General features: G+C 41.6%; 1 protein-coding gene across 1 annotated transcript in view; it reads right to left on the bottom strand.

Annotated features, from left to right (window-relative positions):
- Positions 1-26,946, bottom strand: part of LOC120514718 (protein LKAAEAR1-like) — a 45,680-nt gene that overhangs the window by 5,401 nt on the left and 13,333 nt on the right. Inside the window, exon 3 of the mRNA XM_039735229.1 lies at positions 26,507-26,629. Coding sequence (XP_039591163.1) covers positions 26,507-26,629 — 123 coding nt within the window. The remainder of the gene's footprint in view (positions 1-26,506; positions 26,630-26,946) is intronic.

The raw sequence follows: 26,946 nt of genomic DNA, 5'->3' as shown, positions 1-26,946 counted from the left end.
AAGATGAATATCCTCCCTAAGCTTCTCTTTTATTTCAAAATATTCGAATATACATAAATAAATCATTCTTTAAGAAATTAGATTCAACCATAACCACATTTATTTGGAATTCAAAATATCCATGTATCCAAAGAGCGACCCTACAAAGGCCAAAGGCAGAAGGTGGCATGGCCCTACCTAACTTTCAATTTTACTACTGGGCTGCAAACATACAACATATAAAAACCTGGACATTTACACAAATAGATGAACATATACAGGCTTGATCTGCAATAGCAATAAAATCCTGCAGTTCCTCGTTATATTCCTTGGTTTGTGCCCCAATAAATGCAAAAAATCGCCAATATACTAATAACCCGATAGTGCTTCACTCACTCAGAATATGGAACCAGTGTATGAAGTATTTTAAGATAGAGAATCTTTTATCGGTGGCACCTCTGCACGAGAATCATCTTTTTCAACCCTCACAAACATGTGCAGTTTTTAATGTCTGGAACACATTTGGGATTAAATCACTTAGAGATCTGTACATAGACAACATCTTTGCATCATTCGACCATTTATATTCTAAATTTAACTTTCCAGCAACAAATTTCTTTCACTATCTTCAAATTAGAAACTTTATTAAACAGAACCTGCCCAATTTTCCTCACCTCCCACCTTCCTCTATGCTGGAAAAAATATTGATCAGTTTCAAGGACAGACAGTATCTCTGCAATATATAAAACCATTTCACTGTCCCTTCCTTTCAAAGATCCAAGAGGACAATGGGAAAAGGATCTCTAACTCAGCATATCAGAAAAGGAGTGGAAGGTAGCAGTGCAGAGAATTCATCCGAGCTCGATATGCGCAAAGCATACAATTATCCAACTCAAAATAATGTATTGAGCACAAATTATTTCACCAGGATGGATTTGACTGATTTACACAGAATAATCTCTCAACTGAAACCCTCCACTTGTGTCCTTGACACAATACCAACAAGTTTTTTCAAGGAGGTATCATGCGTGCTAATCTATACTAATAAAACGCAAAGCCCTCACTGACTCACTCACTCACTCACTCATCACTAATTCTCCAACTTCCTGTGTAGGTAGGAGGCTGAAATTTGGCAGGCTCATTCCTTACAGCTTACTTACAAAAGTTGGGCAGGTTTCATTTTGAAATTCTACGCGTAATGGTCATAACTGGACCCTATTTTTTCGTCTATATACTATAATAGATGGCTGTGGACGTAATTTAGTGCCTGCCCATATAAGGCCGTCCGTCATCGGCAATCCAATAGAAACACTGCCGTTAAATATTCACGGGTGAAGGACTGTGCTTATGCAGACGAAGATGAGATGGTCAGGGTGGTGTTTGGCGCAAACTCAGCGAAACTGCGAGAGAAACGTTTAAGTGCCGGGTCTCAGCTAACATTAAATACAGCCGTGGACATCGCACGAGATGGCACCAGCACAGCTGGGAACCTTCGATGCATGTTCACCGAGTGGCTCATGTGAACTGACGCAGTTCACAGACAAAAAGCAATTGTTCCAAAGAGTGCTCAACAAAAACCGAATTACACAACTGTGGAAACAAAGCAGTGTGAACCGCAAGTTTAAATTAACTTTATAGACACACTCCCGCTGCCGTTTGTCATGCCTACAACGAGTATGGTGTTCGCGAGATACAAGTTTAATGAGAAGACACGAGGTATAAACGAGACTTTGGATCACTTTGTTGCGGAGTTAAAATTGCTGTAGCAAGAAACTTTGAAGTGCCGGGTCTTAGCTAATATTAAATAAAGTCGTGGACATCGCGAGATCGCACAAGCACAGCTGAGAAGCTTCGATGCATGTACTCCGAGCGCTCGCGTCAACTGACTTTGCAGGACTGGAAAAGATTAAACTAAGTTCATACACACGCTAACGCTAAATATTCACAGGCAATTTCCACAACTTACTACCGGGAATGCCTGTTGAACATCTTACATTCACGAGTTCCGTTTTGGGTGGTGAACACTTCGATGAATTATCTTTACAACGGTTGACAAACACGGAATATACTTGAACACAACACGTCCTCCAAATACGAACCTGATTGAAAGAAATAATGATAATCAAATCCTTGATGACAGCAACACTCATAACGGTCACAAGACTATTACATTGACAATCATGTTACGTTATTTTTAAAATGTTTCCTTTTCTTAGCACAAGCAAAGCTGAGAAGCTTCGATGCATGTACTCCATAACGCGTAAAAAAAATTTAATCACACTTTGCATTCCAAGCAAAAGGTAACTTTTGTCAATGCATGATTTCCTGGTACATCGATTACATTGATGCACACATCATAGCTACAAAAATATAATAGTCGGAAGAAAGCGCGTTTCTAGGACTGACCGGAGGGAAATTTTATTTTAAAAGACTACCCGACGGAAGCCTTAATAAAAGCGTGGTTTTGTGCACACTGTCCAAATACGAACCTGATTGAAAGAAATAATAATAATGAAATCCTTGATGACAGCAACAGTCATAATTGACTTATTCAGGCAGGCAGGCGACAGCTCAATAGCTCGAATTTGGATATAAGTAGGCTCTGTTTAGTCGCTAGAAATATCTTTGGTAGGAATGGAAGTTGAATTTAAAGAAAAAGTTATGCAATGATGACTAAATGTAACTATATAAAGTCAAAACTTGTATATATAAAGTCACTTTATATATTCTGACACTGACTTTATATATTCAAGTTTTGACTTTATATATTCGGGAATGACTTTATATATTCAAGTTTTGACTTTATATATTCTGACGCCGACTATATATATTCAGAAAATCAATGTATTTGCCTGTTTGGCACCCCGTAGTATATGTGTGTGTGTATATATGTACACATGTATGTATATATATATGCCAGCAACACTCATGACAATGACAAAACAATTACATTGTCAATCATGTTACGTTATTATTAAAATGTTTCCTTTTCTTTTTAGTTCTCCGCATGTGTATATATATATATACCTTTCTCCTTTAATGTCTTCCAGGAAAAGAGACACTCCGCCATCATAAGCCTTCCTGCCGTACGTCTACTTCCGCCCTTCCTCCACCATCTTTCCTGACGTCAGCAGTCCCATCCTCCCTCACGGTTCCTTCCCAGCATTCCTCCACTTCCGGCTCCTGCCCTATTAAATGGCCGCCGACGCCTCAGAGTGGCGTCGCGCATATGAACTGTTTTGTTTATATTTGACCCAATTTTTGATTTATTGCATTGTGGATTGTCTGCAATATACGGGGCCGGAAAACCCCAAATCTTTATGCTGTTTGTTGTTGCATCTTTTACAGTGGCGTAGCCGGCAGGATACCAGTCCAAGAGAGATGACTGAAGGACAAGACCTCAACACAGTGCTGCAGGGAATGAACGCCCAGATCCTGGCCCTGCAGCAAGCGCAAGCCGCTACCACCCGCGAGTTGGAGGAAACGAAGGCCAGGTTGGCAGAAGCCCAAAGGGTAAGACCCTAACTGCCTCATCCAACTCCCCCGCCTCTGGTACCCATGACAGAGGCGGATGACATCGAGTCTTACCTGGGCATATTCGAACGGACGCCACCCGAACAGTGGCAGCGGTCCGAGTGGGCGCCCATTCTGGCGCCCTACCTGAAGGGACCCGCGCAGCAGGCTTATTACGACCTCCCCGAGGAGGAGGCCGCGAGTTACGACCTCCTAAAGCAGGAGATCCTAGCACGATACGGCATCACGCCGGGCCAGCAGGCGACCGAATGGCGGAGCTGGCAGTTTGACCCGTGCACAGGCCTTCGACTTCTGGGGGAAGATGGGACGCTGGTTACGGCCCAGAGGTCCCCAAGCCCGGAAGGTCGTGGAGCAGGTGGCCTGTGAGGGCCTGGTGAACGCCTTGCCAAGCTCCCTCGCCCAGCAGGTCCGGCGCCACCCCTATAAGGATATGCCAGGCCCCCTGGAAGTCCTGGAGCGTCAGCTCGCGGTCTACCAAGCCGGGGTCGGAAAAGTACGCTCGTGGGAACCGACAGGGCGGCCACCCCCAAGCCCTCTCGACGCGCTGCAGAAGCACCGCAAAGGCCCAAAGAAAAGTCGGCCTCCCCGCGCTGTTTCAAGTCCAAACACGGGAGTGGTGTTACTGAACGGGCACTCGGTGGTGGCTTTATTTGACTCCGGCAGCAACATTACCATTGTTGCTCGCCGTTACGTATTACCTTGACAGTGGCTTACGCAGCATTTGCAAGTCACGTGTGTAAATGGGGAGACCAAGTCTTACCGCTCCGCCCGCTGTTACATCACGTGGAAGGGGCAGGTATCCAACTTGACGGTCGCGGTGTTGCCCGAACCCCCCTATCCAGTAATTTTGGGACAAGACTGGTCGCACAGAAAACGCGGTAAGACGAACACCGCTCCCGGAGCCTCACTAGGTCTAGTGATGAGGGGGCGAGGCACCCCTCCTACGGTCTCCACACTGTGCTCTGGGGCAGGCCCTAGTGACGCAGGCCCATCGGGGGACGTTTCTCAGGCGACGGACCCTGACCCGGAAGTATCCGCCGGGGAAGGGACAAGCCAGGGTACACTTCTGCCAACCCGCTCACAAGACCCCCTGAGCAATTTGGACCATCAATTTCGGTCCACGCCTGCCTCATTTAAAAGGGAGCAGTGGAATGACGATTCCCTGCGGTTTGCCCGGAAAGCGATTGTTCTTCCAGGCTGCTCACAAGCTGACGGTTCCATGCCACACGAGCCCTTTGTGCTGGAGAATGATCTGTTGTATCGGGTGGCAACCCACGAGGGTGAGGTGTGGAAATTGCTGCTAGCTCACGCTCGCCTCCTAGGCGCCCACCTTGGGGCCGAAAAAACATTGGAGAGAATCAAGCTCCGCTTTTACTGGCCCGGGATCAACGAGGAGGTCTGGTGCTTCTGTCAATCCTGTCCAGAATGTCAGATTCGCCAGATTCCTAGGAGGGACCGCGCTCCTCTCATCCCAATACCCCTGATAGAAATCCCGTTTGACAGAATAGGGGTGGATTTAGTAGGACCCCTGGAACCCTCTAACCGTGGCCATAAATACATATTGGTCATGGTGGATTACGCGACCCGATACCCAGAGGTGGTTCCCCTGCGCTCCGCTAATACCAAGAATATCGCACGGGAATTAGTCAACTGATTTTCCAGAGTGGGTATCCCCAAAGAAGTCTTCACGGACCAGGGTACTCCCTACACCTCAGATACGTTCAGGTAGGTTGCCAGATTACTGCGAATAAAGCACCTGAAGACGTCTTTCTACCACCCCCAAACAGACGGATTGGTAGAGCGCTTTAACCAGATGCTTAAACAGATGCTCCGCAAGGTAGTCAGCGCCGATGGCAGGAATTGGGACCAGCTCCTAACGCTCGTGCTTTTTGCTTACCGGGAGGTGCCCCAGGCCTCTACGGGCTTCTCCCCTTTTGAATTATTGTACGGGCGACAACCCCGGAGACTTTTAGACATACTAAAAGAGGGCTGGGAGGCTGAGGCCCTTCCCTCCTCCAATATATTGGAGTATGTGGTGCAACTGCGCAACAGGCTCGCCAAAATCAGGCCACTCCTAAAGGACCACGTGACTCGTGTGCAGGCTGTGCAGGCCCGGTGTTACAACCGCAACTCCGTCCTCCGGGAGTTCCGCCCGGGGGATCGAGTGATAGTGCTCGTTCCTACCTCCCACTCCAAGTTGCTAGCTCACTGGCAGGGGCCATACGAGGTTAAGGAAAGAAAGGGGCTCGTAGACTATTTAGTCAAGCAACCTAATCATCGACCGAACGAGAGGATCTACCATGTCAATTTGTTGAAACCTTGGAAGGACAGGGAGGAGTCTCCCGACACTCGTAGATCCCTCTCCCTATTCGCTAACACGTCTGCCCTTAACCTCGGTGACGTGCTGACACCCTTACAGCGGCGAGAGATAACCCAGGCTATCCACGCCATCCCCGAAATAGTGAGCGAGTCACCGGGCCGGACCTCGCTGATTGCGCACGATATAGTCAAGGACCCTGGAGTAATTGTCCGGGAGAGGCCCTATAGACTCCCGGAGGCAAAACGCGCCAAAGTGGAACTGGAGGTGCAACGAATGTTGGATATGGACATTATCGAGGAAAGCCATAGCCCTTGGTCCAGTCCAATCGTCCTCGTTTCCAAGCCGGACAGCTCCTGGAGGTTCTGCAATGACTTTAGAACCAGGTCTCCAAGTTGCCCCGCATCGACGACCTACTTGAGCGGCTGGGTGCGGCTCGATACTCGACTACCCTTGACATGACAAAAGGGTATTGGCAAATTCCCTTAACGGCATCTTCAAAAGAAAAAACGGCCTTTAGCACCCCCAGTGGACATTGGCAATACAAGGTCCTCCCATTTGGGCTGCACGGGGCCCCAGCGACCTTTCAACATCTGGTGGATAGAGTGCTGAGGCCCCACCAGTCCTATAGTGTCGCCTACCTGGATGACGTCGTCATCTATTCCGGCACCTGGGAAGAGCATCTATTGCAGGTCTCTGCTGTCCTCGCGACACTGGCTAAGGCCGGCCTCCGCATCAATCCCCGTAAGTGTTTCTTTGGCTTAAAGGAGGCCAAGTATTTAGGCTACCTTGTGGGACGAGGACAGGTGAGACCCCAATGTTCCAAAATCAAAGACATCCTGGAATGGCCCCGTCCGAATACCAAGAGACAGGTGCAGGCTTTCTTGGGGCTAGCGGGGTATTACCGCCAGTTCGTACCCCGTTTTTCCGAGAGGGCAGCACCCTTGACTAATTTAACAAAGAAGGGCGCTCCCCTACATGTGGTATGGAACGACAAGGCGGAACACGCATTCAGTGACCTTAAAAAGGCCCTAACGTCGGCACCTGTACTAAGGACCCCTGATTTTGGGCTGCCTTTTATCCTCCAGACCGACACTTCAGACACAGGCCTGGGTGCTGTGTTGAGCCAAAGCGTCGATGGTGTCGAACACCCCGTGATGTACCTAAGCCGGAAACTGCTGGACCGAGAGACCAGGTATGCAGCGGTGGAGAGGGAAGCCCTGGCCATTAAGTGGGCAGTAACTTATCTCCGGTACTACCTGTTGGGTCGCGAATTCACTCTAGTGACTGATCACGCTGCGCTTCAGTGAATGTCCCTACACAAAGAGTCGAATCCGTGGGTCACCAGGTGGTTTCAGGACTTGCAGCCCTATAAGTTCACGGTCACATCGGCCAATGCCGATGCCCTCTCTCGCATCCATGACCTCTCGGTTAGGTCCGCCCGACCTGACGGTCTTGGGCTAAGGGGGGGGTCGTGTCACGCACGCGCGAGTAGGAGACCGCAGACTGACCTTAAACTGCTTCGAAAGACGTTCGCCGGCAGGGAGTGGCGGGGTACTAACCTTTCTCCTTTAAAGTCTTCCAGGAAAAGAGACGCTCCGCCATCACAAGCCTTCCCGCAGTACGTCTACTTCTGCCCTTCCTCCGCCATCTTTCGTAACGTCAGCAGTTCCATCCTCCCTCACGGTTCCTTCCCAGCATTCCTCCACTTCCGGCTCCTCCCCTATAAAATGACCGCCGACGCCTCAGAGTGGCGTCGCGCATATGAACTGTTTTGTTTATATTTGACCCAATTTTTGATTTATTGCATTGTGGATTGTTTGCAATATACGGGGCCGGAAAACCCCAAACCTTTATGCTGTTTGTTGTTGCATCTTTTACAATATATATATATATATAGATATGACAACAACACTCATATCAATGACAAAACAATTACATTAACAATCATGTTATGTTATTTTTAAAATTTTTCCTTTTCTTTTTCATAACTTCTTTAACACACTACTTCTCCGCTGCGAAGCGCGGGTATTCTGCTAGTTGATAATATTCTTGACATCGTAAACTCGTCATTAGTTATGGGGGTCTTCCCAGACTGTCTTAAGACTGCTGTAGTTAAACCCCTACTCAAGAAAAATAATCTTGACCCCTCTGCTTTGAAAATTTTAGACCCATCTCTAACCTGCCCTTCTTAAGTAAAATTCTAGAGAAGGCAGTCATTATGCAGTTAAATGACCACCTCAATAAAAATGCTATTCATGATAAATTTCAGTGAGGTTTTAGAACAAATCACAGCATAGAAACTGCACTCATTAAAGTAGTAAATGATTTGCGGGTGAATTCAGACATAGGCCATTTATCTGTTCTCATCCTCCTAGATCTGAGTGCCGCATTTGACACCATTGATCACAATATTCTTAGAAATCGCCTTAGTCAATTTGTGGGCCTCTCTGGCAGGGTCCTTAATTGGTTTGAATCATACCTGGCATGTAGAAAATTCTTTGTTAGTTGTGGTAATCACATGTCAAAGACACATGATATCCGATATGGTGTTCCACAAGGCTTTATACTGGGTCCGCTGCTCTTCTCAATCTATTTGCTTCCATTAGGTCAGATTATCTCAGGGCACAACGTGAGCTACCACAGCTATGCTGATGACACACAGCTGTACTTATCAATAGCACCTGATTACTCCGACTCTCTCGATTCACTAACACAATGTCTTACTTGTATTTCTGAATGGATGAATAGTAATTTTCTCAAGCTAAATAAAGAGAAAACTGAAATTTTAGTGATTGGCAATAAAGGATTCAATGAGGTTATCAGAAATAAACTTGATGCATTAGGATTAAAAGTCAAGACGGAAGTAAAAAACTTTGGGGTAGCTGTTGACTGTAACCTGAATTTTAAATTGCATATTCATCAGACCACTAGGACAGCATTTTTTCACTTAAGAAACATAGCAAAAGTTAGACCTCTTATTTCATTGAAAGATGCTGAGAAATTAATTCACGCTTTTGTTTTCAGTCGACTAGTTTACTGTAACGCACTCCTCTCAGGACTACCCAAAAAAGACATAAATCGTTTACAACAAGTGCAGAATGCAGCTGCTAGAATTCTAACTAGGAAAAGAAAATCCGAACACATTACTCCAGTTTTGATGTCTCAACACTGGTTACCTGTGTCATTCGGAATTGACTTTAAAATTCTGCTTATGGTTTATAAAGCTTTAAATAATCTCGCTCCATCTTATATATTGGAATGTCTGATACCCTATATTCCAAATTGTACCTTTAGATCCTCAAATGAGTGTCTCCTTAGAATTCCAAAAGCAAAACATAAAAGAAGTGGTGAGCCGGCCTTCTGCTGTTATGCACCTAAAAATTTGGAATAGCCTGCCAATAGGAATTCGCCAGGCAAATACAGTGGAGCACTTTAAAACACTGCTGAAAACACATTACTTTAACATGGCCTTCTCATAACCTCACTTTAATTTAATCCTGATACTCTGTATGTTCAATTCATTATAATAACTATTCATGGTGGCTCTAAATTCCATACTAACCCCTACTCTCTCTTTTGTTTCTTTTTCTGGTTTCTTTGTGGTGCACCACCACCACCACCAACTCAAAGCATCATGATGCTCCAACATTAATGGACTAAAAGCTAAAAGTCTACATGACCATCATCATCAAGTCCTTCCATGAGAACCCAAAATACAAAGATGACTGTTTCATTTATGTGAGGTAGAATGCCCAGAGGGGACTGGGCGGTCTCATGGTCTGGAATTCCTGCAGATTTTTTTTTTCTCCAGCCGTCTGGAGTTTTTTTTTGTCCTCCCTGGCCATCGGACCTTACTCTTATTCTATGTTAAATTAATATTGACTTATTTTATTTTTTTACTGTGTCTTTTATTTTTCTGTTCTTCATTATGTAAAGCACTTTGAGCTACATTTTTTGTATGAAAATGTGCTAAATAAATAAATGTTGTTGTTGTTGTTATCTGTCTCGCTTAAAACTGTCCAAAATGTTTCCAGGGCAAGATCCAACCTGCGAACGCTGCAATCAAGTTCCAGGTTCACCGGGTGACATGTTTTGGGCCTGCACCAAATTAACATCATTCTGGACCAAAATCTTTAAGTGCCTTTCAGACAGCCTTGGTGTCACAATCAATCCTAACCCATTAACAGCTGTGTTTGGTGTTCTTCCAGATGGGCTTAAAGCAGTGAAGAACAAACAAACTGTACTTGCCTTAAATACACTACTGGCATGCAGACTTATCCTGCTCAACTGGAAGAATCCTAACTCTCCCCTTTTAAGTCAGTGGGTAACTGATGTTTTATACTATTTGAAATTGGAAAAAATCAAATTCTCACTTAGAGGATCTGTGCAGAAATGTTTCAAAACCTGGCAGGATCTAATCAATAACATTTTAAAATAAGCTTTTAAAGCACTGAGGAAGCAGATTCTCTCCCTATTGCTTTTTTTTTCTTTTTCTTCTCCATTCATCTATATTCACTTATTAATTTATCTATTTACTTATTTTTACTAGGTTTAAGATTTATTCTGCTGCCCATGCTCTCTTTCTCAGGGGCGGGGGTTGATTGTTTTCAATCCTATTCTTGTGTGATTTCAATAAAATCAATAAAATTAAAAAAAAAAAGTCAAGATTTGTGAAACAAAACTTGATGGCAGAACATACAGTGGTGTGAAAAACTATTTGCCCCCTTCCTGATTTCTTATTCTTTTGCATGTTTGTCACACAAAATGTTTCTGATCATCAAACACATTTAACCATTAGTCAAATATAACACAAGTAAACACAAAATGCAGTTTTTCAATGATGGTTTTTAATATTTAGGGAGAAAAAAAATCCAAACCTACATGGCCCTGTGTGAAAAAGTAATTGCCCCTTGTTAAAAATAACCTAACTGTGGTGTATCACACCTGAGTTCAATTTCCGTAGCCACCCCCAGGCCTGATTACTGCCACACCTGTTTCAATCAAGAAATCACCTAAATAGGAGCTGCCTGACACAGAGAAGTAGACCAAAAGCACCTCAAAAGCTAGACATCATGCCAAGATCCAAAGAAATTCAGGAACAAATGAGAACAGAAGTAATTGAGATCTATCAGTCTGGTAAAGGTTATAAAGCCATTTCTAAAGCTTTGGGACACCAGCGAACCACAGTGAGAGCCATTATCCACAAATGGCAAAAACATGGAACAGTGGTGAACTTTCCCAGGAGTGGCCGGCTGGCCAAAATTACCCCAAGAGCGCAGAGACGACTCATCCGAGAGGTCACAAAAGACGCCAGGACAACGTCTAAAGAACTGCAGGCCTTACTTGCTTCAATTAAGTTCAGTGTTCACGACTCCACCATAAGAAAGAGACTGGGCAAAAACGGCCTGCATGGCAGATTTCCAAGACGCAAACCACTGTTAAGCAAAAGAACATTAGGGCTCGTCTCAATTTTGCTAAGAAACATCTCAATGATTGCCAAGACTTTTGGGAAAATACCTTGTGGACTGATGAGACAAAAGTTGAACTTTTTGGAAGGCAAATGTCCCGTTGCATCTGGTGTAAAAGGAACACAGCATTTCAGAAAAAGAACATCATACCAACAGTAAAATATGGTGGTGGTAGTGTGATGGTCTGGGGTTGTTTTGCTGCTTCAGGACCTGGAAGGCTTGCTGTGATAGATGGAACCATGAATTCTACTGTCTACCAAAAATCCTGAAGGAGAATGTCCGGCCATCTGTTCGTCAACTCAAGCTGAAGCGATCTTGGGTGCTGCAACAGGACAATGACCCAAAACACACCAGCAAATCCACCTCTGAATGGCTGAAGAAAAACAAAATGAAGACTTTGGAGTGGCCTAGTCAAAGTCCTGACCTGAATCCGATTGAGATGCTCTGGCATGACCTTAAAAGGCGGTTCATGCTAGAAAACCCTCAAATAAAGCTGAATTACAACAATTCTGCAAAGATGAGTAGGCCAAAATTCCTCCAGAGCTGTAAAGACTCATTGCAAGTTATCGCAAACGCTTGATTGCAGTTATTGCTGCTAAGGGTGGCCCAACCAGTTATTAGGTTCAGGGGGCAATTACTTTTTCACACAGGGCCATGTCGGTTTGGATTTTTTTTTCTCCCTAAATAATAAAAACCATCATTTAAAAACTGCATTTTGTGTTTACTTGTGTTATATTTGACTAATGGTTAAATGTGTTTGATGATCAGAAACATTTTGTGTGACAAACATGCAAAAGAATAAGAAATCAGGAAGGGGGCAAATAGTTTTTCACACCACTGTGTATACATTTATGACAACTCTAAAAAATCTAAACACAACATTTCGGCAAAAACAGGGAAATGATGACACCCTTGATCACACCAGGTACTGAAAACAAAGGTTCACATACTTTTGCCACTCACAAATATGTAATATTCGATCATTTTCCTTAATAAATAAATGACCAAGTATAATATTTTTGTCTCATTTGTTTAATTGGTTTCTCTTTATCTACTTTTAGGAGTTGCGTGAAAATCTGATGATGTTTTAGGTCATATTTATGCAGAAATATAGAAAATTCTAAAGGGTTCACAAACTTTCAAGCACAACTGTACATACATAAAATATAGCATACTTTTGCCAGCTTAAAAACAATCTGTAGCTGTATCTGGTTCTCCTAATGTAATCAGAGAATCAAGAATGAAGCAGCTTTTGTTAACTCTAAACAGTTATATTCCATTAATGCACAATCATCTGTGACTTGGCATTGCATATGGTGGTGGGCTTGGTGGTAAGGTAACTGATTGAGCCCCCAGTTTTTCAAATGGCCTGTACTATTCATTTTGACATCAATCATGTCACATGTGTCAGGTAAAATGTGACAACCAGCTCAGATACTGGGACCTTACACCCTTCACTGACCCCCAGAATGTAAAGGAGAGGCTTAGTTGCGGAGCCAAACTCCCTTGAATGTAGGTTGTTTCCTGGTATAAAAAATAAAGCTATTTACTGCTTCAGACTGAAAACTTGAAAGCATATTTCAAAAGGTTATCCATCACTTTAGTTCAATGTGGCCTTTCACATTAAGAATGATCAAATGACAGGCAGTCAAACATCCATCAATCCATCTGCTGTACTTCCTGAACTTACAGTCACTTATCAGATCAGGAGGAGACAGTTTCACAGTTTGATATTTAACACATAATATATAAATTAATTGGACATTTGGAAATATATAGGCCATGGCCTTTTTCGTATTTCGTTGTGTTAAAATAAGGAATCAGTGTACTTAATTGAATTGTTTTGCCAATGAACAATACAAAAAAATCTGAAATGATTCTAAGGCAAAAATATAATTCGACAGCTACTTTTAAAAGAGTTATACCTGCAGTAACAACAAGTCCTATTCCATAATGATAAGTCTGCTGGCTTTGTCAGAGATAAATTAGCAGTGGTGCAACTAATTATCTTTAAAAGTGAAGTAAAAATGTGTAAAAATGGCATTTCACATAAGTTTAGATTAACTACATCTATCTGCGAAAATCTCAGAGTTGGCAAATACTACACCATGATGATAAAGATTTTACTGACAACCAAATAAATATGTTTATATATTTATAGGGTCATTATTAGCAGCATGCAACCAGTTGCCCGCACTCCACCCAGCGCACCACAGAAACTTTCCTTTGAAACATCTGCTTTCCATGCCTCACCCAAACCTTATCTTAGTTAGGATAGCCTACAACAGTTTTATAAGAATAAACCTAATTATCAATTTATTCTCTTAAGAAGGACACAAAATGTATTTCTGTGTCACAAAAGTTTATCAAAAGTCTTCAGCTCAAAAGAGGGCTATAATACAATGCCCATGGAATTGTAAATCCTCAAAAACAGACAAGTACATAAATGAAAGGAGGAAATATAACTGAACTGTCCATCTGTCTATAATCGGGTATGGAAGAAGAAGGGCATGAGTCTATTAGGCCACTATGAACCACTGTGGAAATAGCTTTCCAGAACAGAAATGGGTGAAAATGAACAAAACAAATGTTCCAGAGGAAAGTGTGAAAACAAAAGCAACTGTTGAAATAAAAACATCATATCTGATCTACACTTATAGACTAATGAAATATGAATGAAAATGGTTTTCAAAGCAAAGCTCAGTGCTAAGTTTGGAGAATGCATATCACCTCTCATCAGAGTAAGATTACTATCTATTCTGTGAAGCAAGGTGGAGGCACCATCTTGCTATAAAGACTCCTTTTCATAACATTGCCAATTTAAGGAGATAAAGCAACATACAAATAATTCCTGAAGGAAAATCTGTAGTCTGCAGCCAGCCTGGGACATCTTACGTTAAGATTTACAGTTGGACAACTATCCACATATTCAGCCAAAGGGTAGTTGTATTACTTTACATGAAAGTAAAAGTTCTAAAGAGGTCAAGTGTAATTCTAGATCACAATCCAGTCGAGATTAAACAACAGGATCTCAAAATGACGACCAGCTGTCAGTCCCATCACTGTGAGGGCCTGCGCAGTTTTACTAAGAAGAACAGATGAAGTTAACGTGTTCTGTCAAAGAAAGTATTCCAAAACACCTATAGAATATATAGGACCAGTGAAGTATTTGCTTTCATTTTAACATTTATATTCTTTCAAATTGATAAATAGCAAAAAAAATCTCACTAATGCAAAAATATTTGGGGTGCACACCGATAATAATAAAAATAACAATTGTTTTGACCTCCCTCCCATGAGTCAGCAGGTTTGAAATACAAGTGTATAAAGTAATAGGTACAGACGGCATAATGATCCACAAAACATCCAAATTTTTTATTTTGTCCTTCACGCCTTATTAGTTTAGAGTTCTGCCCTCTGCTGGAATCTATACTATTGTATAAATGAACAAATAAAAGCATTTTGTGAGTCTTCTAGTTAGAATCAACTTAACACATATTATAAAAAGAAAAAATCACCAATGAAACAATAGCAATGCAAAGAATTGATTTATACTGTAAATAGTATCATGTGAGGATATAGTGAGCAACAAAATGAGTAAAAATGTCATCAACACGTTTTAAAGCTACTTTTGCAAAACTTAAAATGCTATATTATCTGAAAATAAATTGATGAATCTAAATATGGGAAGACAGTTGTTTGTAATCTGAGTCATTTTCTTCAATTAACTGTGGTGCCTTTTGCTTTAGCATTAAGTTTAAATCTGTAATAAGAAGTTGCACTGCTTGGCAATCAACATATGCTGGTATAAGTCATTATGAACCTAAACATTTTCATTTCTAATTATTTCTTATGAATGCTTGCACAGCCTGATGTTTGTGTTCATATAGAGATACACTTTAACTCTTCTACAGCTACAAAATGGAAGATTTCTTTTAATAATAAAGGTGACTACCATGTTAACACAAATACAACATGCAGGACTTTCAGACTTTTGTTGTAATCAAGACAATACTTTCAGAAGTCGGTCTTGACAGTATTGCAAGGCTGACTCATAGTTCATTGCGCAAAGAGTAACACTCAAGGCAACCTGTCATCATGATTCTTATCATTTCAGTAGCCGATCGTATCCTCAGGAAGTTGTTTCTGTTTGACTTCCTGCAGCAAGCTTTTAACCAGCTACAGAAATGCGTGTTGGAAAAGATATTTTAAGATAGTCTGACTTGAAATGATGACACATTATACACAAGATTGAGATTTTGATATACTTACAAAGTAAATTTTGTAAGGTTTTACACGTGCTGTTAACTTTTATCATTTAACTTTAGCTCGTTCAGAACAGCATGTGTACAAGCATTAATGGCTTGGTTACTATTACTATAAGCACATTTCTTTTAATTTACAGGCAATTGAATAGAAAATAGATCCAACTGCTGTAGCTGTTGTTACTTATTCACAACTCTTAGATTTTGAGACTGAATCTAGGCGGCTGCTTTAATTTCTGAGTATAGTATACACATTTTTCATAATCTATTGACAATAAAAAATAAGCAATTTATCAGTTGGTGCTAAAGTCAGTAAACAGTAAGAATTATAAAGCAACAGCAACTAATGTTCCTTATTAAGTGAGGGAGGTTAGTGTGGAGACCAAGTCACCACCCATCAGCCTACTTTAATTTAAAAAATATCAATTATTTAAAACCAAGCAAAACCTCATTTTGCACTTTTAATTGTTCCCCTTCCTATAATTATCATTTCTTTCTTTAAAAAAGTCAGTCTTTACCACATTATCTTTTTTCCTTTTGTTTATCAGTTTTCACATATTTAGATTCCTGTTTAACAATATTTGTTTTGATCTAGATGAATTACAGAAATATACTGTAGATGTTGAAACAATTAAGATAATGCCAGCTGCCACATTTCCATTGTCAAAGAAAGCCAGTGAGGACTCGTAAAGCATTACCTAGCTTCATTTTCTAACATGCAGTTTTGCTGGTTTTGTACTTCAGAAACTTTTAACAAATATTGCTGTTATCAGATTTCTGATCCTCTAATTAATTCAAGACAGTACACACAAGAAACTAAGGATTTGAGGCTGATTTGCTGATGTAGCTTTTCTCAATCAAATCAAGGCACTGAAACCATTTACTATAAGTTCACTTTTACATTTCTGATGCATTGTGCTTCCTGGACTCTTGCTTCCTTATTGCTGACAAGCCCCATTTGAAAGTTTGAAATGAAACCAACATTGTTGATTTTTTTGGTGCATGTCCTCAATTCAGAGTAACATTTATTTACTTAAAACAGTTTTTGCAGCATAGAATAAAAGACTAAATATTTTGCTGTTGTGCACTTCATACTCTCATCCTCAAGCTGCCACCTTCTCGTGGTGGAGGGGTTTGCATGTCCCAATGATTCTAGGAGCTCTGTTGTCGGGGGCTTTATGCCCCTGGTAGGGTCACCCAAGGCAAACTGGTCCTAGGTGAGGGACGAGACAAAGAGCAGTTCAGAAAACCTTCCAATGAAGAATAAAAACTTTGGACGGTGTTTTCCCTCGCCTGGACGCAGGTCACCAGGGCCCCTCTCTGGAGCCAGGCCTGGAGGTGGGGCTCGATTGAGAGCACCTGGTGGCCAGGCCTGCACCCATGGGGCTCGGCCGGGCACACCCCGAAGAGGCAATGTTGGTCCCCCTTCACATGGGCTCACCACCTATAGGAGGGGCCAAGGAGGTTGGGTGCAGTTTGAATCGGGTGGTGGCCAAAGGCGGGGACCTTGTCGGTCCATTCCTCGGCTACAGAAGCTGGCTCCTGGGATGTGGAATGTCACCTGTCTGAAGGGGAAGGAGCCTTAAGTAGTGCACGAGGTAGAGAGGTTCCGGCTAGATATAGTCAGGCTCACCTTAATACACAACGTGGACTCTGTAACCAATCTCCTTGAGAGGGGCTGGACTCTCTACCACTTAGGAGTTGCCCCTAGTGAGAGGCGCCAAGTGGGTGTGGGCCTACTTATTGCCCCCCGACTTGGGACCTGTTCATTGGGGTTCAACCCAGTAGATGAGAGGGTAGCCTCCCTCCGCCTTCAGGCGGGGGGATGGGTCCTAACTGTTGTTTGTGCGTATGCGCACAAGAACCAACTCTTTTTGGAGTCCCTGGAGGGGGCGCTAGAGGGCACACCTTCTGGGAACTCCCTTGTTCTGCTGGGAGACGTCAATGTTGATGTGGGCAATGACAGTGAGACCTGGAAGGGCGTGATTAGGAGGAATGGCCCCCCCGATCTGAACCCGAGCAGTGTTTTGTTATTGGACTTCTGTGCTCATCACAGATTGTTCATAACAAACACCATGTTCAAGCATAGGGCTGTCCATATGTGCACCTGGCACAAGGACACTCTAGGCCTTAGTTCGATGATCGACTTCATGGTCGTGTCATCGGACTTGCGGCCACATGTCTTGGACACTCGGGTGAAGAGAGGGGTGGAGCTGTCAACTGAATACCACCTGGTGGTGAGTTGGCTTTGATGGTGGGGGAGGATGCCGGTCAGGCTTGGTAGTCCCAAATGTATTGTGAGGGTCTGCTGGGAAAGTCTGGAATAGTCCCCTGTCAGAAGTAGTTTCAACTCCCACTTCCGGCAGAACTTGAGGGAGGTGGGGGACATTGAGTCCGAATGAGCCATGTTTTTTGCCTCTATTGTTGAGGCGGCTTACCGGAGCTGTGGCTGTAAGGTGGTTGGTGCCTGTCGTGGTGCCAATCCCGGAACCCGTTGCTGGATACTGGCAGTGAAGGATGCCGTCAAGCTGTTTACTGCCTCAAGCTTGTCCTGTGGGACTCTGGAGGCAGCTAACAGGTACTGGCAGGCCAAGTGGAATGCAGCTTCGATGGGTGCTGAGGCAAAAACTCGGGCATGGGAGGAGTTTGGGGAGGCCATGGAGAACGACTTCCGGATGGCTTCGAGGAGATACTGGCCCACCATCCGGCGTCTCAGGAGGGGAAAGCAGTGGAGTGTCAACACTGTGTATGGTGGGGATGGTGCGCTGCTGACCTTGACTCAGGACGTTGTGGGTTGGTGGGGGGAGTACTTTGAAGATCTCCTCAATCCCACTAGCATGCCTTCCAATGAGGAAGCAGAGCCTGTGGACTTGGAGATGGAGTTCCTCAAAGCTCTGGATGTTGTAGGACTGTCTTGGTTGACATGCCTCTGCAACACTGCATGGACATCAGGGACAGTGCCTCTGGATTGGCAGATCGGGGTGGTGGTCCCCCTCTTTAAGAAAGGGGCCCAGAGGGTGTGTTCCAATTACAGAGGGATCACACTCCTCAGCCTCCCTGGAAAAGTCTATTCGGGGGTCCTGGAGAGGAGGGTTCATCAGATAGTCGAACCTCAGATTCAGGAGGAACAGTGTGGGGTTTTCGTCCTAGTCGCAGAACAGTGGACCAGCTCTACACCCTTGGCAGAGTCCTGGAGGGTGTATGGGAGTTTGCCCAACCAGTCAACATGTGTTCTGTGGACTTGGAAAAGGTGTTCGACAGTGTTCCTCAGGGAATCCCGTGCGGGGTGCCCTGAGAGCATGGGGTACTGGACCCCCTGATAAGGGCTGTTCGGTCTCTGTACAACCAGTGTCAGAGCTTGGTCTGCATTGTATCTGCATGGAAGCCTACTCTTGCCACTCAAAAAATAAATTTACTGCGGTATTTCACAACAAATTTGCCAGCCACAATCAGTTGTCTTTAGTGCTCCAGTTGTCTAGTGACAGCCACAGGTTAAGCATGCATTTAACATGTAACCGAGGGACAAGAATTGAACAGACATTGTAGACATATACTGTACATTTAATCCTGTGCTGAGGGGTAAATTTAAACCACCCAGTTTATGGTCAAAGGAACCCAGTGAGTATTGCAACAGCACTGGGTGTAAGACACAAAGCAAATGTAGTGAATAGTATGCCGGTTCTTTGCAAGATTGAATCACAAAGCGAATCAAAAACAAGTATACTATTTGCAGTCCAGTAACAGAAACATATAAATGAAGTATTAGCTGTTAATGAGCAATTCATACAATTGTTTGCTATATGTAAATATTTTGAAACAGTCAATCTAGTGGCGCAGTAGCTAGTGTTCTTACCGCAAATCATTGGAGGCTTAGGTTGGGGATGGAAAAAGACAATATAATGTATTTTGATAATTGTGAAGTATTAATGATACATTTCTAGTATTCAGTACAAAAACAGGTAAGAAAAACAAAGTTAGGCACACTCACTGATACCAATGAATTCATAATTGCATTGGGGAATCCAAAAATCCCATGGAGATGCTGGTGCTGCGAGGCAAGAATGACAGCTCTGCCTATGTTGAAACATCTGTAGCAAAATTACTAGACTTTAATGTAATTAAAACCAAATGTATACCTATAACTTTTCTTCATTTCTTGACACTTGATTGCACCCTATGTGTGTGCTATAATCTTTTTATGAATAGCATGATGTTACTGGCATCAGCAGGCAATATCTTTGTAATATACCGTATATCTTCCAATAGTAGCCCCGGCGTTTATTCAAAAAATTATTCGGACGGCCCGGCGTTTAAAAGAGATCGGCGGTTGTTGGAGACCGGCTATTATTCGCCTCGCGGACGGAATGGTGATGGGTAAACGGGGTTCATTTGGCAGTAAAATACGGTATGGTACCGTATTTACGGTCACAAAATGTAGGCAACAACACCGGATGAACATTTCAGGATTTAATGAAATTATCAGTACAGCAGTACGGTCTTATTAAAGCAGTATACAGTACGGTACTACCATAAGCATGAAAAACAGGTACGGTAGACGTCAACTTTCTTGCCAATGATGCCACCAGCTCTGGCCTACACCAGTCCGAATTTCGCACGAAAGCGCTCATCAGCCCGACAAGTCCCCTGCGAAACATAAGGAAATGCAATAAGCTCCAAACTCACGCATATACGTATACATTATGACATGAGACTGGATAAGATACAATAAAGTACAGTACTTACCATCTACTCGTCGTCTGAATAGGTAATGATTGCTTCGTTATTTGCAAGTTCTTCTTCATCTTCCTCTTCTTGTGATGGCAATACAGGTAATCCCATTGCTTGTTGTCGCGCAGTAATCAGTTTTATCAGAATTAACGTGTCGAAGATGGCATTTTCATGTTCTTCCCACCACCTCTGCCCTCCCTGAGGGGTTATGATTGACGTGGAGACGAAAGGGCAAAATGTACACAGAGAAATTTCTTTTTGACTTTCTCACTTCCTCGATAGCATCCAACGACAAAACATTTTTGACACGAAAGGGTACTTACCATATGATTCACTGCAGGAGGGCGGTAGCCCAGGTGGTACGAAAAGAGGATTAGCGTAAGAAAAAGGCGGTGGGTCATTGGAGAGCGGCGTTTACTACAGACCGGCGCTTAAAGGAGACCGGCTACTATTAGAGACCGGCGTCTATTTGTCGCGACATCTCTTCAAACCAGGCGTTTATTGGAAACGGGCGTCAATAAGAAGCCGGCCACTACTAGAAGGTATACGGTAATGCTATAAGCAAGTTTTTTAGTGGGAACAATCTTCCGTATATCTGAAAATGCTTGTGCACAAATTTTAGGGTTTTTTTGTTCATTTTGTTTTTGGAATATCTTTGCACCTATTGTTGTCACCTATTTCCTTTTGCCTGTTTATGTTCTGGTACTCTTTTCATTATGTGGGCATTATAAACATACAAGTGCATGGACGTAAAAGTTTATGATTGCATAGGCACCATTTTATATATGAGACACGCACAGGAGATTTTGTATGTTAGATGTTTGTGTGAACAAAGTAGGACTGTACTAACGTTCTTTGCTAAATAACAAACAAGGACAGTAAATATTCACACAATGATTATAATTATTTCTAACTTTTATTTCTGGCAGTGTTATTAAAACCTTAATTTTTCATGTGTATGCATCACCATTCTCTTTAATCAGCAGCACCATTTTGTGCTTTGACTTTCATGGGTGCTGTCATATTGTTTAAAGCCCTGAAACCTGTCACTTTGACAAGTGATGTCTTTAAACTCACGCTGCAAATCACACCATTGCCCAGACCTTAGGTAACAGATACTAAATCGAGTCCCAAAAACACATAATTTTAGTGTTGGATTCTGGTCACAACATTAGATATAACTCTTTTAAATTTGATTTAAAGTTTTGGTTCAAATATTCAGCTTGTTTGACTTTTGACTACTGTTTTGTTTGATCCTGTTTGTAGCCATTGTTTCCACATGAGTTTATTTTATTTCTTTTAAGAAAACTGCTACAGGAAAGAATTAAAGGCAAACCTAGGACTACTAGGAGAGAAAACATGTGAAATTAAGTGTCTATAATGAAAGGCAGTCTAGTAAAGCAAAAAAAGTTTTGAACTTGCCAGATTCTGTCAAGATAAGTAAAATTTTAGAGATGAGTATTTAGAATTTGAAGAGCATTGTTTAGTCTGAAAGCCCCTAATCAAAGAAAAAAATTACAGTATCCTTGGGCTTTTCAACTTGATATACAGTGATCCCTTGCTGTATCGCGCTTTGACTTTCGCGGTTTTGCTCTATCGCGGATTTTATATGTAAGCATATGTAAATGTATATTGCGGATTTTTAAGCTGATTCATGGATTTCTGCGGACAATGGGTCTTTTAATTTATGGTACATGCTTCCTCAGTTTGTTTGCCCAGTTGATTTCATACAAGGGACGCTATTGGCGGATGGCTTAGAAGCTACCCAATCAGAGCACGTATTACATATTAACTAAAACTCCTCAATGCTATAAGATATGCCTCCTGCGCGGTGCTCGATTGTTTGCTTGTCTCTGCCTCTATCTCACCCTCTCTAACATTCTCTGCACCTGACGGAGGGGGTGTGAGCAGAGGTGCTGTTTGCACAGAAGCTGTTTGCCTAGTGGATACTGACGATCCTCTAAGAAATGCCGCTTTATCGAGGTGCGTCCAAAAGCACACTTATTGATTTTTTGATTGTTTGCTTTAATCTTGCTCTCTCTCTCTCTCTCTCTCTGACGTTCTCTGCGCTTGACGGAGGAGATGTGAGCAGAGGGCTTTGCACAGAGGCTGTTTGCTTAGAAGATACGGACGCTCCTGTAAAAAATGCTGAAAGGCTACCTTCGCATTGATCCCTTCATTGCCGCTGCTTTATCGCGGTGCTTGCATACTTAAAAGCGCAACAGCCCTATTGATTTTTCATTGTTTACTTTACTCTCTCTCTGACGTTCTCTGCTCCTTACGCGCACTTTGAAGAGGAAGATATGTTTGCATTTGTGCAATTGTGAGAAAGAACTGTCATCTCTGTCTTGTCATGGAGCACAGTTTAAACTTTTTAGGGCTCTAATAATGTTAAATAACATATTTAGAAGGTCGTAAACAGGTTTTCTATGCTCTAACTGTGAAAATATTAGATTTATAAATAAAGAATCCTACTTCGTGGAAATTCATTTATCTGTCTGGAGCGGATTAACCGCGATAAACAAGGGTTTACTGTATAACTGTGCGGAGAATATTTATAAACAGTGTGGGAGAGTTTCTAAGGGGTTAAAATATATAAAAATAATCATACAAACATATGGTTTCTACTTCGCGGATTCTCACCTATCGCGGGGGGTTCTGGAACGCAACCCCCACGATCGAGGAGGGATTACTGTACTGTATTTCTTGTCAATTATTATTTACAATATACTGCAAAGACTCAAAAGACAAAAAACAATCTTTATGGGTAAGCCAAAACTGAAATATATTCTGCTTATTTGTGCTTTTGTGAACCCATTAATGAAAATATCTACCACTGCCACTGATTGTTATTATTTGTCACTCAATGCCATCAACTGAGACCATAATTTTCCGCATTGCTTATTACATGCAAACATCTTTTATGGTATGGCATGGCTTCAGTGAACTTACTTACATTTTGAGTTTCTAAGTAAGCTCTCTAAAAAAGTTTATTAAAGGGGCTTTTCTAACAAGAAAACAATGCTGCACAAAGTGAAAAAAGTGCTGCTGTCACATTCAGCTAGCTTCAATTTCAAGAAGTTTCAGTTGACCATTATTTAAGAAAACTGTGAATCAGACTAAGGGCCGGTTTATACTTCATGCTCTGAATGCGTACAAGCACTTATCATGGCTGTCACACATTCCCATCGTTCATTTGACGCGCCCTCTGAGCACATCCCCAGAAATGAACATGATGCATGTGTGAGTTGCAGTCCCAGCAAAAAGTTTTTAGGGTGCAGTGTGATAAAGTCAGGACATGACATCAGAGTCTCTGTTTACTATCTACATGTGACAAAAAAGGACTATGCGGATACTACAGGATCGATGTGCACGCTTTGATGTTTGATTTATTTTGGTTGATTTTTTGGTTTATAAAGCCTTAAATAATCGCGCTCCATCTTATATATCGGAATGCTTGACACATTATATTCCAAATCGTAACCTTAGATCTTCAAATGAGTGTCTCCTTATAATTCCAAAAGCTAAACTTAAAAGAAGTGGTGAGACGGCCTTCAGCTGTTATGCACCTAAAATCTGGAATAGCCTGCCAATAGGAATTCGCCAGGCTAATACAGTAAAGCACTTTAAAACACTGCTGAAAACACATTTCTTTAACATGGCCTTCTCATAACTTCACTTTAACTTAATACTGATACTCTGTATGTTCAATTCATCACAATAACTATTCATAGTGGCTGTAAAATCCGTACTGACCCCAACTCTCTCTTCTGTTTCTTTTTCCGGTTTCTTTGTGGTTGCGGCCTGCGCCACCACCACCTACTCAAAGCATCATGATACTCCAACATTGATGGACTGAAAGCCAGAAGTCTACGTGACCATCATCATCAGGTCCTTCCATGAAAACCCTAAATACAAAGAGGACTGTTTGACTTATGTTAGGTAGATTGCCCAGAGGGGACTGGGCGGTCTCGTGGTCTGGAACCCCTACAGATTTTATTTATTTTTCTCCAGCTCTTGGAGTTTTTTTTTTTTTTGTTTTTTCTGTCCACCCTGGCCATCGGACCTTACTTATTCTATGTTAATTAATGGTGACTTATGTTTATTTTTTATTGTGTCTTCTATTTTTCTATTCATTTTGTAAAGCACTTTGAGCTACATTTTTTTGTATGAATATGTGCTATATAAATAAATGTTGATTGATTGATTGATGAATGGTTCAATGTGGTAAAGCAAAATGCAGACGTACAAATGTATTCATATTGCTTTTATATTCAAGCACTGCATATTCCCCAACGTAATGACACGATACATTTTAAAAGTCTCACATACCATCTACTGTGCCGTCTTTTTTTTTTTTTTTTGCAACTTCACAACATCATCAGAATGTACGGCAGCATGTTTGAGCCACCGAGAAAAAAATTAAGGTCACAGTGAAAGGTCTGTTTTATGATTAAAGTGGACATTTTGGCTTTAATATCAAAATGTCCACTTTAACCTTGTAGTTTATTTTATCATTAAAGTAGACCGTCATAAACGTCATCTTAAAACCGACACAGTTGTTAATCGCTACGTGCTTCTGGGGCTTCCTCCTGAACTGACAGAAGCAGCAAGCAGCAATTGATTGTCACACAGAACACATTACTTTTATGATATTCCAGCTCTCTGCACATTTAGAATCCTTAGATTTATACTTGATATCACTTTCATGATGAAATGCATTAAAGAATGTATGTTACATTTTACAGAAAAGTCATTAACTTCATTTAAATAATGAACACTGATAATAATTACACATGCTGTTCCTGCCATTTCTGCCTCACAGTAGGGAGTCACTTCCCTTATGTTCCCTGCCTGGAGTTTGCATGTTTTTCTGGTGGGTTTCCACAGTGAGCTCCGGTTTCCTTTCAAAGACATGAAGGTTTGGGGATTTGGTGATGCTAAAATGACGCTAGTGTATGTGTGTGCGATGAGCTGATACCCCATCCAGGGATTTTGTTTCTGCCTCGTGCCCGATGCTTGCTGGAATGGGCGCATCCCTGGATTGATGGATGTAATCATTAAACATCCTTTTTAGAGATATTGTGGAAAGGTGTGCTCAGAATTTAAAGGATGTTTCAGGCAATACACAACACTGGAAAGCCAAATGTTTTCTCACCATGATGATATCTTGCACTGCCACCTGGTGGATTCTTCCAGATAAGTGTAAAATTCACCAAACACAAGTTTGCATCAAAAGATATATACATTTAAAAACTCTATTTCCTTAATCTTGTGACATACCTTAAATAGATGATGAAGAAAGAAATTGCTTAGCAGACAAAACTGAAATGTATGCCTCTGAGGGGCAGACTCTCTGTGGAATTGTAGTTTTATTACTTCTACAAAGCTGCACTGGCACCTGATATGTTAATTAACAACTGCAAACTGGAGCACAGTGTGGATGTGTGCATAGTTATCATCTGAGATGAACTGACACCCCATCGTGGTTTTGTTTCTATTGTGCAATGAGGGCTGGTGGGACAGCCTTCTATACTGAGTAACCCTAAAAACTGGATTCAGAATGTGGACTGTTGGACTTTAAATGAAGCTAAAAGCTCTTTGTATTTTTTCTGAGAATGTTGGCAAAAACAAAAACTATTAAATGTATACAGGGGGTAGGCTGATCATTTAGTTAAACAAAATTCTTTCTGATTTACCAATATGTTTGTTTTATTCAAACACTGAATTTCAGGTTTTGAATGTCTGAATGCCTCTTTCTCATCCCATTGAAATTATATGTAGAGCTCCTGTGCATACTTTCAACAGTAATAATCAGTCTCTTGTTCTTGTTAGGAGTTCATATATTTAAATCAAACATATATCCTTATGAGCCCATAAAACTGTGATCCCAGTCTAAATAATATAATTAATTAAATAATGATAATAGTCAATGATGTTATTCGTAGCTATAAAATTACTTTTAATTAAATTGCAATCTCGTAGATATCAGTTCTCAGAACTGCTAAGCTTAATGTTTATGCCAATATATAAAATAATGTAATTAAAATAAGCAGACATTTTACTGACAGCAAACCCCAAAGTTACTCAATTTTGAAAGTGTATATTTTGAAACAAAAACTATTTATGTATGCTTTATTAGTACTAACTATTTATCTTGCTTCTGAGTTAGATTTAGATACCTCAAGGTTACCATATCAGTACAGACTCACCTCTAATGTATCCAATGTGTCTCCAGGGCTAGAGGTGTCAATTTTGCGAGGAAGTAATAATTCTAATCGAAGAGCCCTTTGTGCTGTTGGTTGACATGATATAAAATGATTGACTTCTTCTACCTAGAAATGAAAGAATGTAAAATTAAATTTGTATTTGGTATTCTTATGCAAGTTATCCAACCAATCACTGCCTATGTAATTGAGTGTGTAAATATATTTTGCATGTTTTAATATATTTTAGGAATATACTGTACACTGGGGAGATACGCAGGACACATATAAAATGCAACCGCTTGTCAGGGTTTGAAACTAATGACCAGAAAGTTGTTTGTGGTATAGGGAGGTATTAGTATTCTGTTTCAGTTAGCATCTTTTACCTGGCTCAGTGATGCCCATTGTTATTTATTCTTTTTATTGTTTTTCACATTAAAGAAATT

This window comes from Polypterus senegalus, chromosome 14 (assembly GCF_016835505.1).
Source record: "Polypterus senegalus isolate Bchr_013 chromosome 14, ASM1683550v1, whole genome shotgun sequence".
Taxonomy (NCBI): domain Eukaryota; kingdom Metazoa; phylum Chordata; class Cladistia; order Polypteriformes; family Polypteridae; genus Polypterus; species Polypterus senegalus.
Note: the sequence above shows the minus strand (reverse complement) of the source record. Positions and strands in the feature narration are given on the sequence as shown.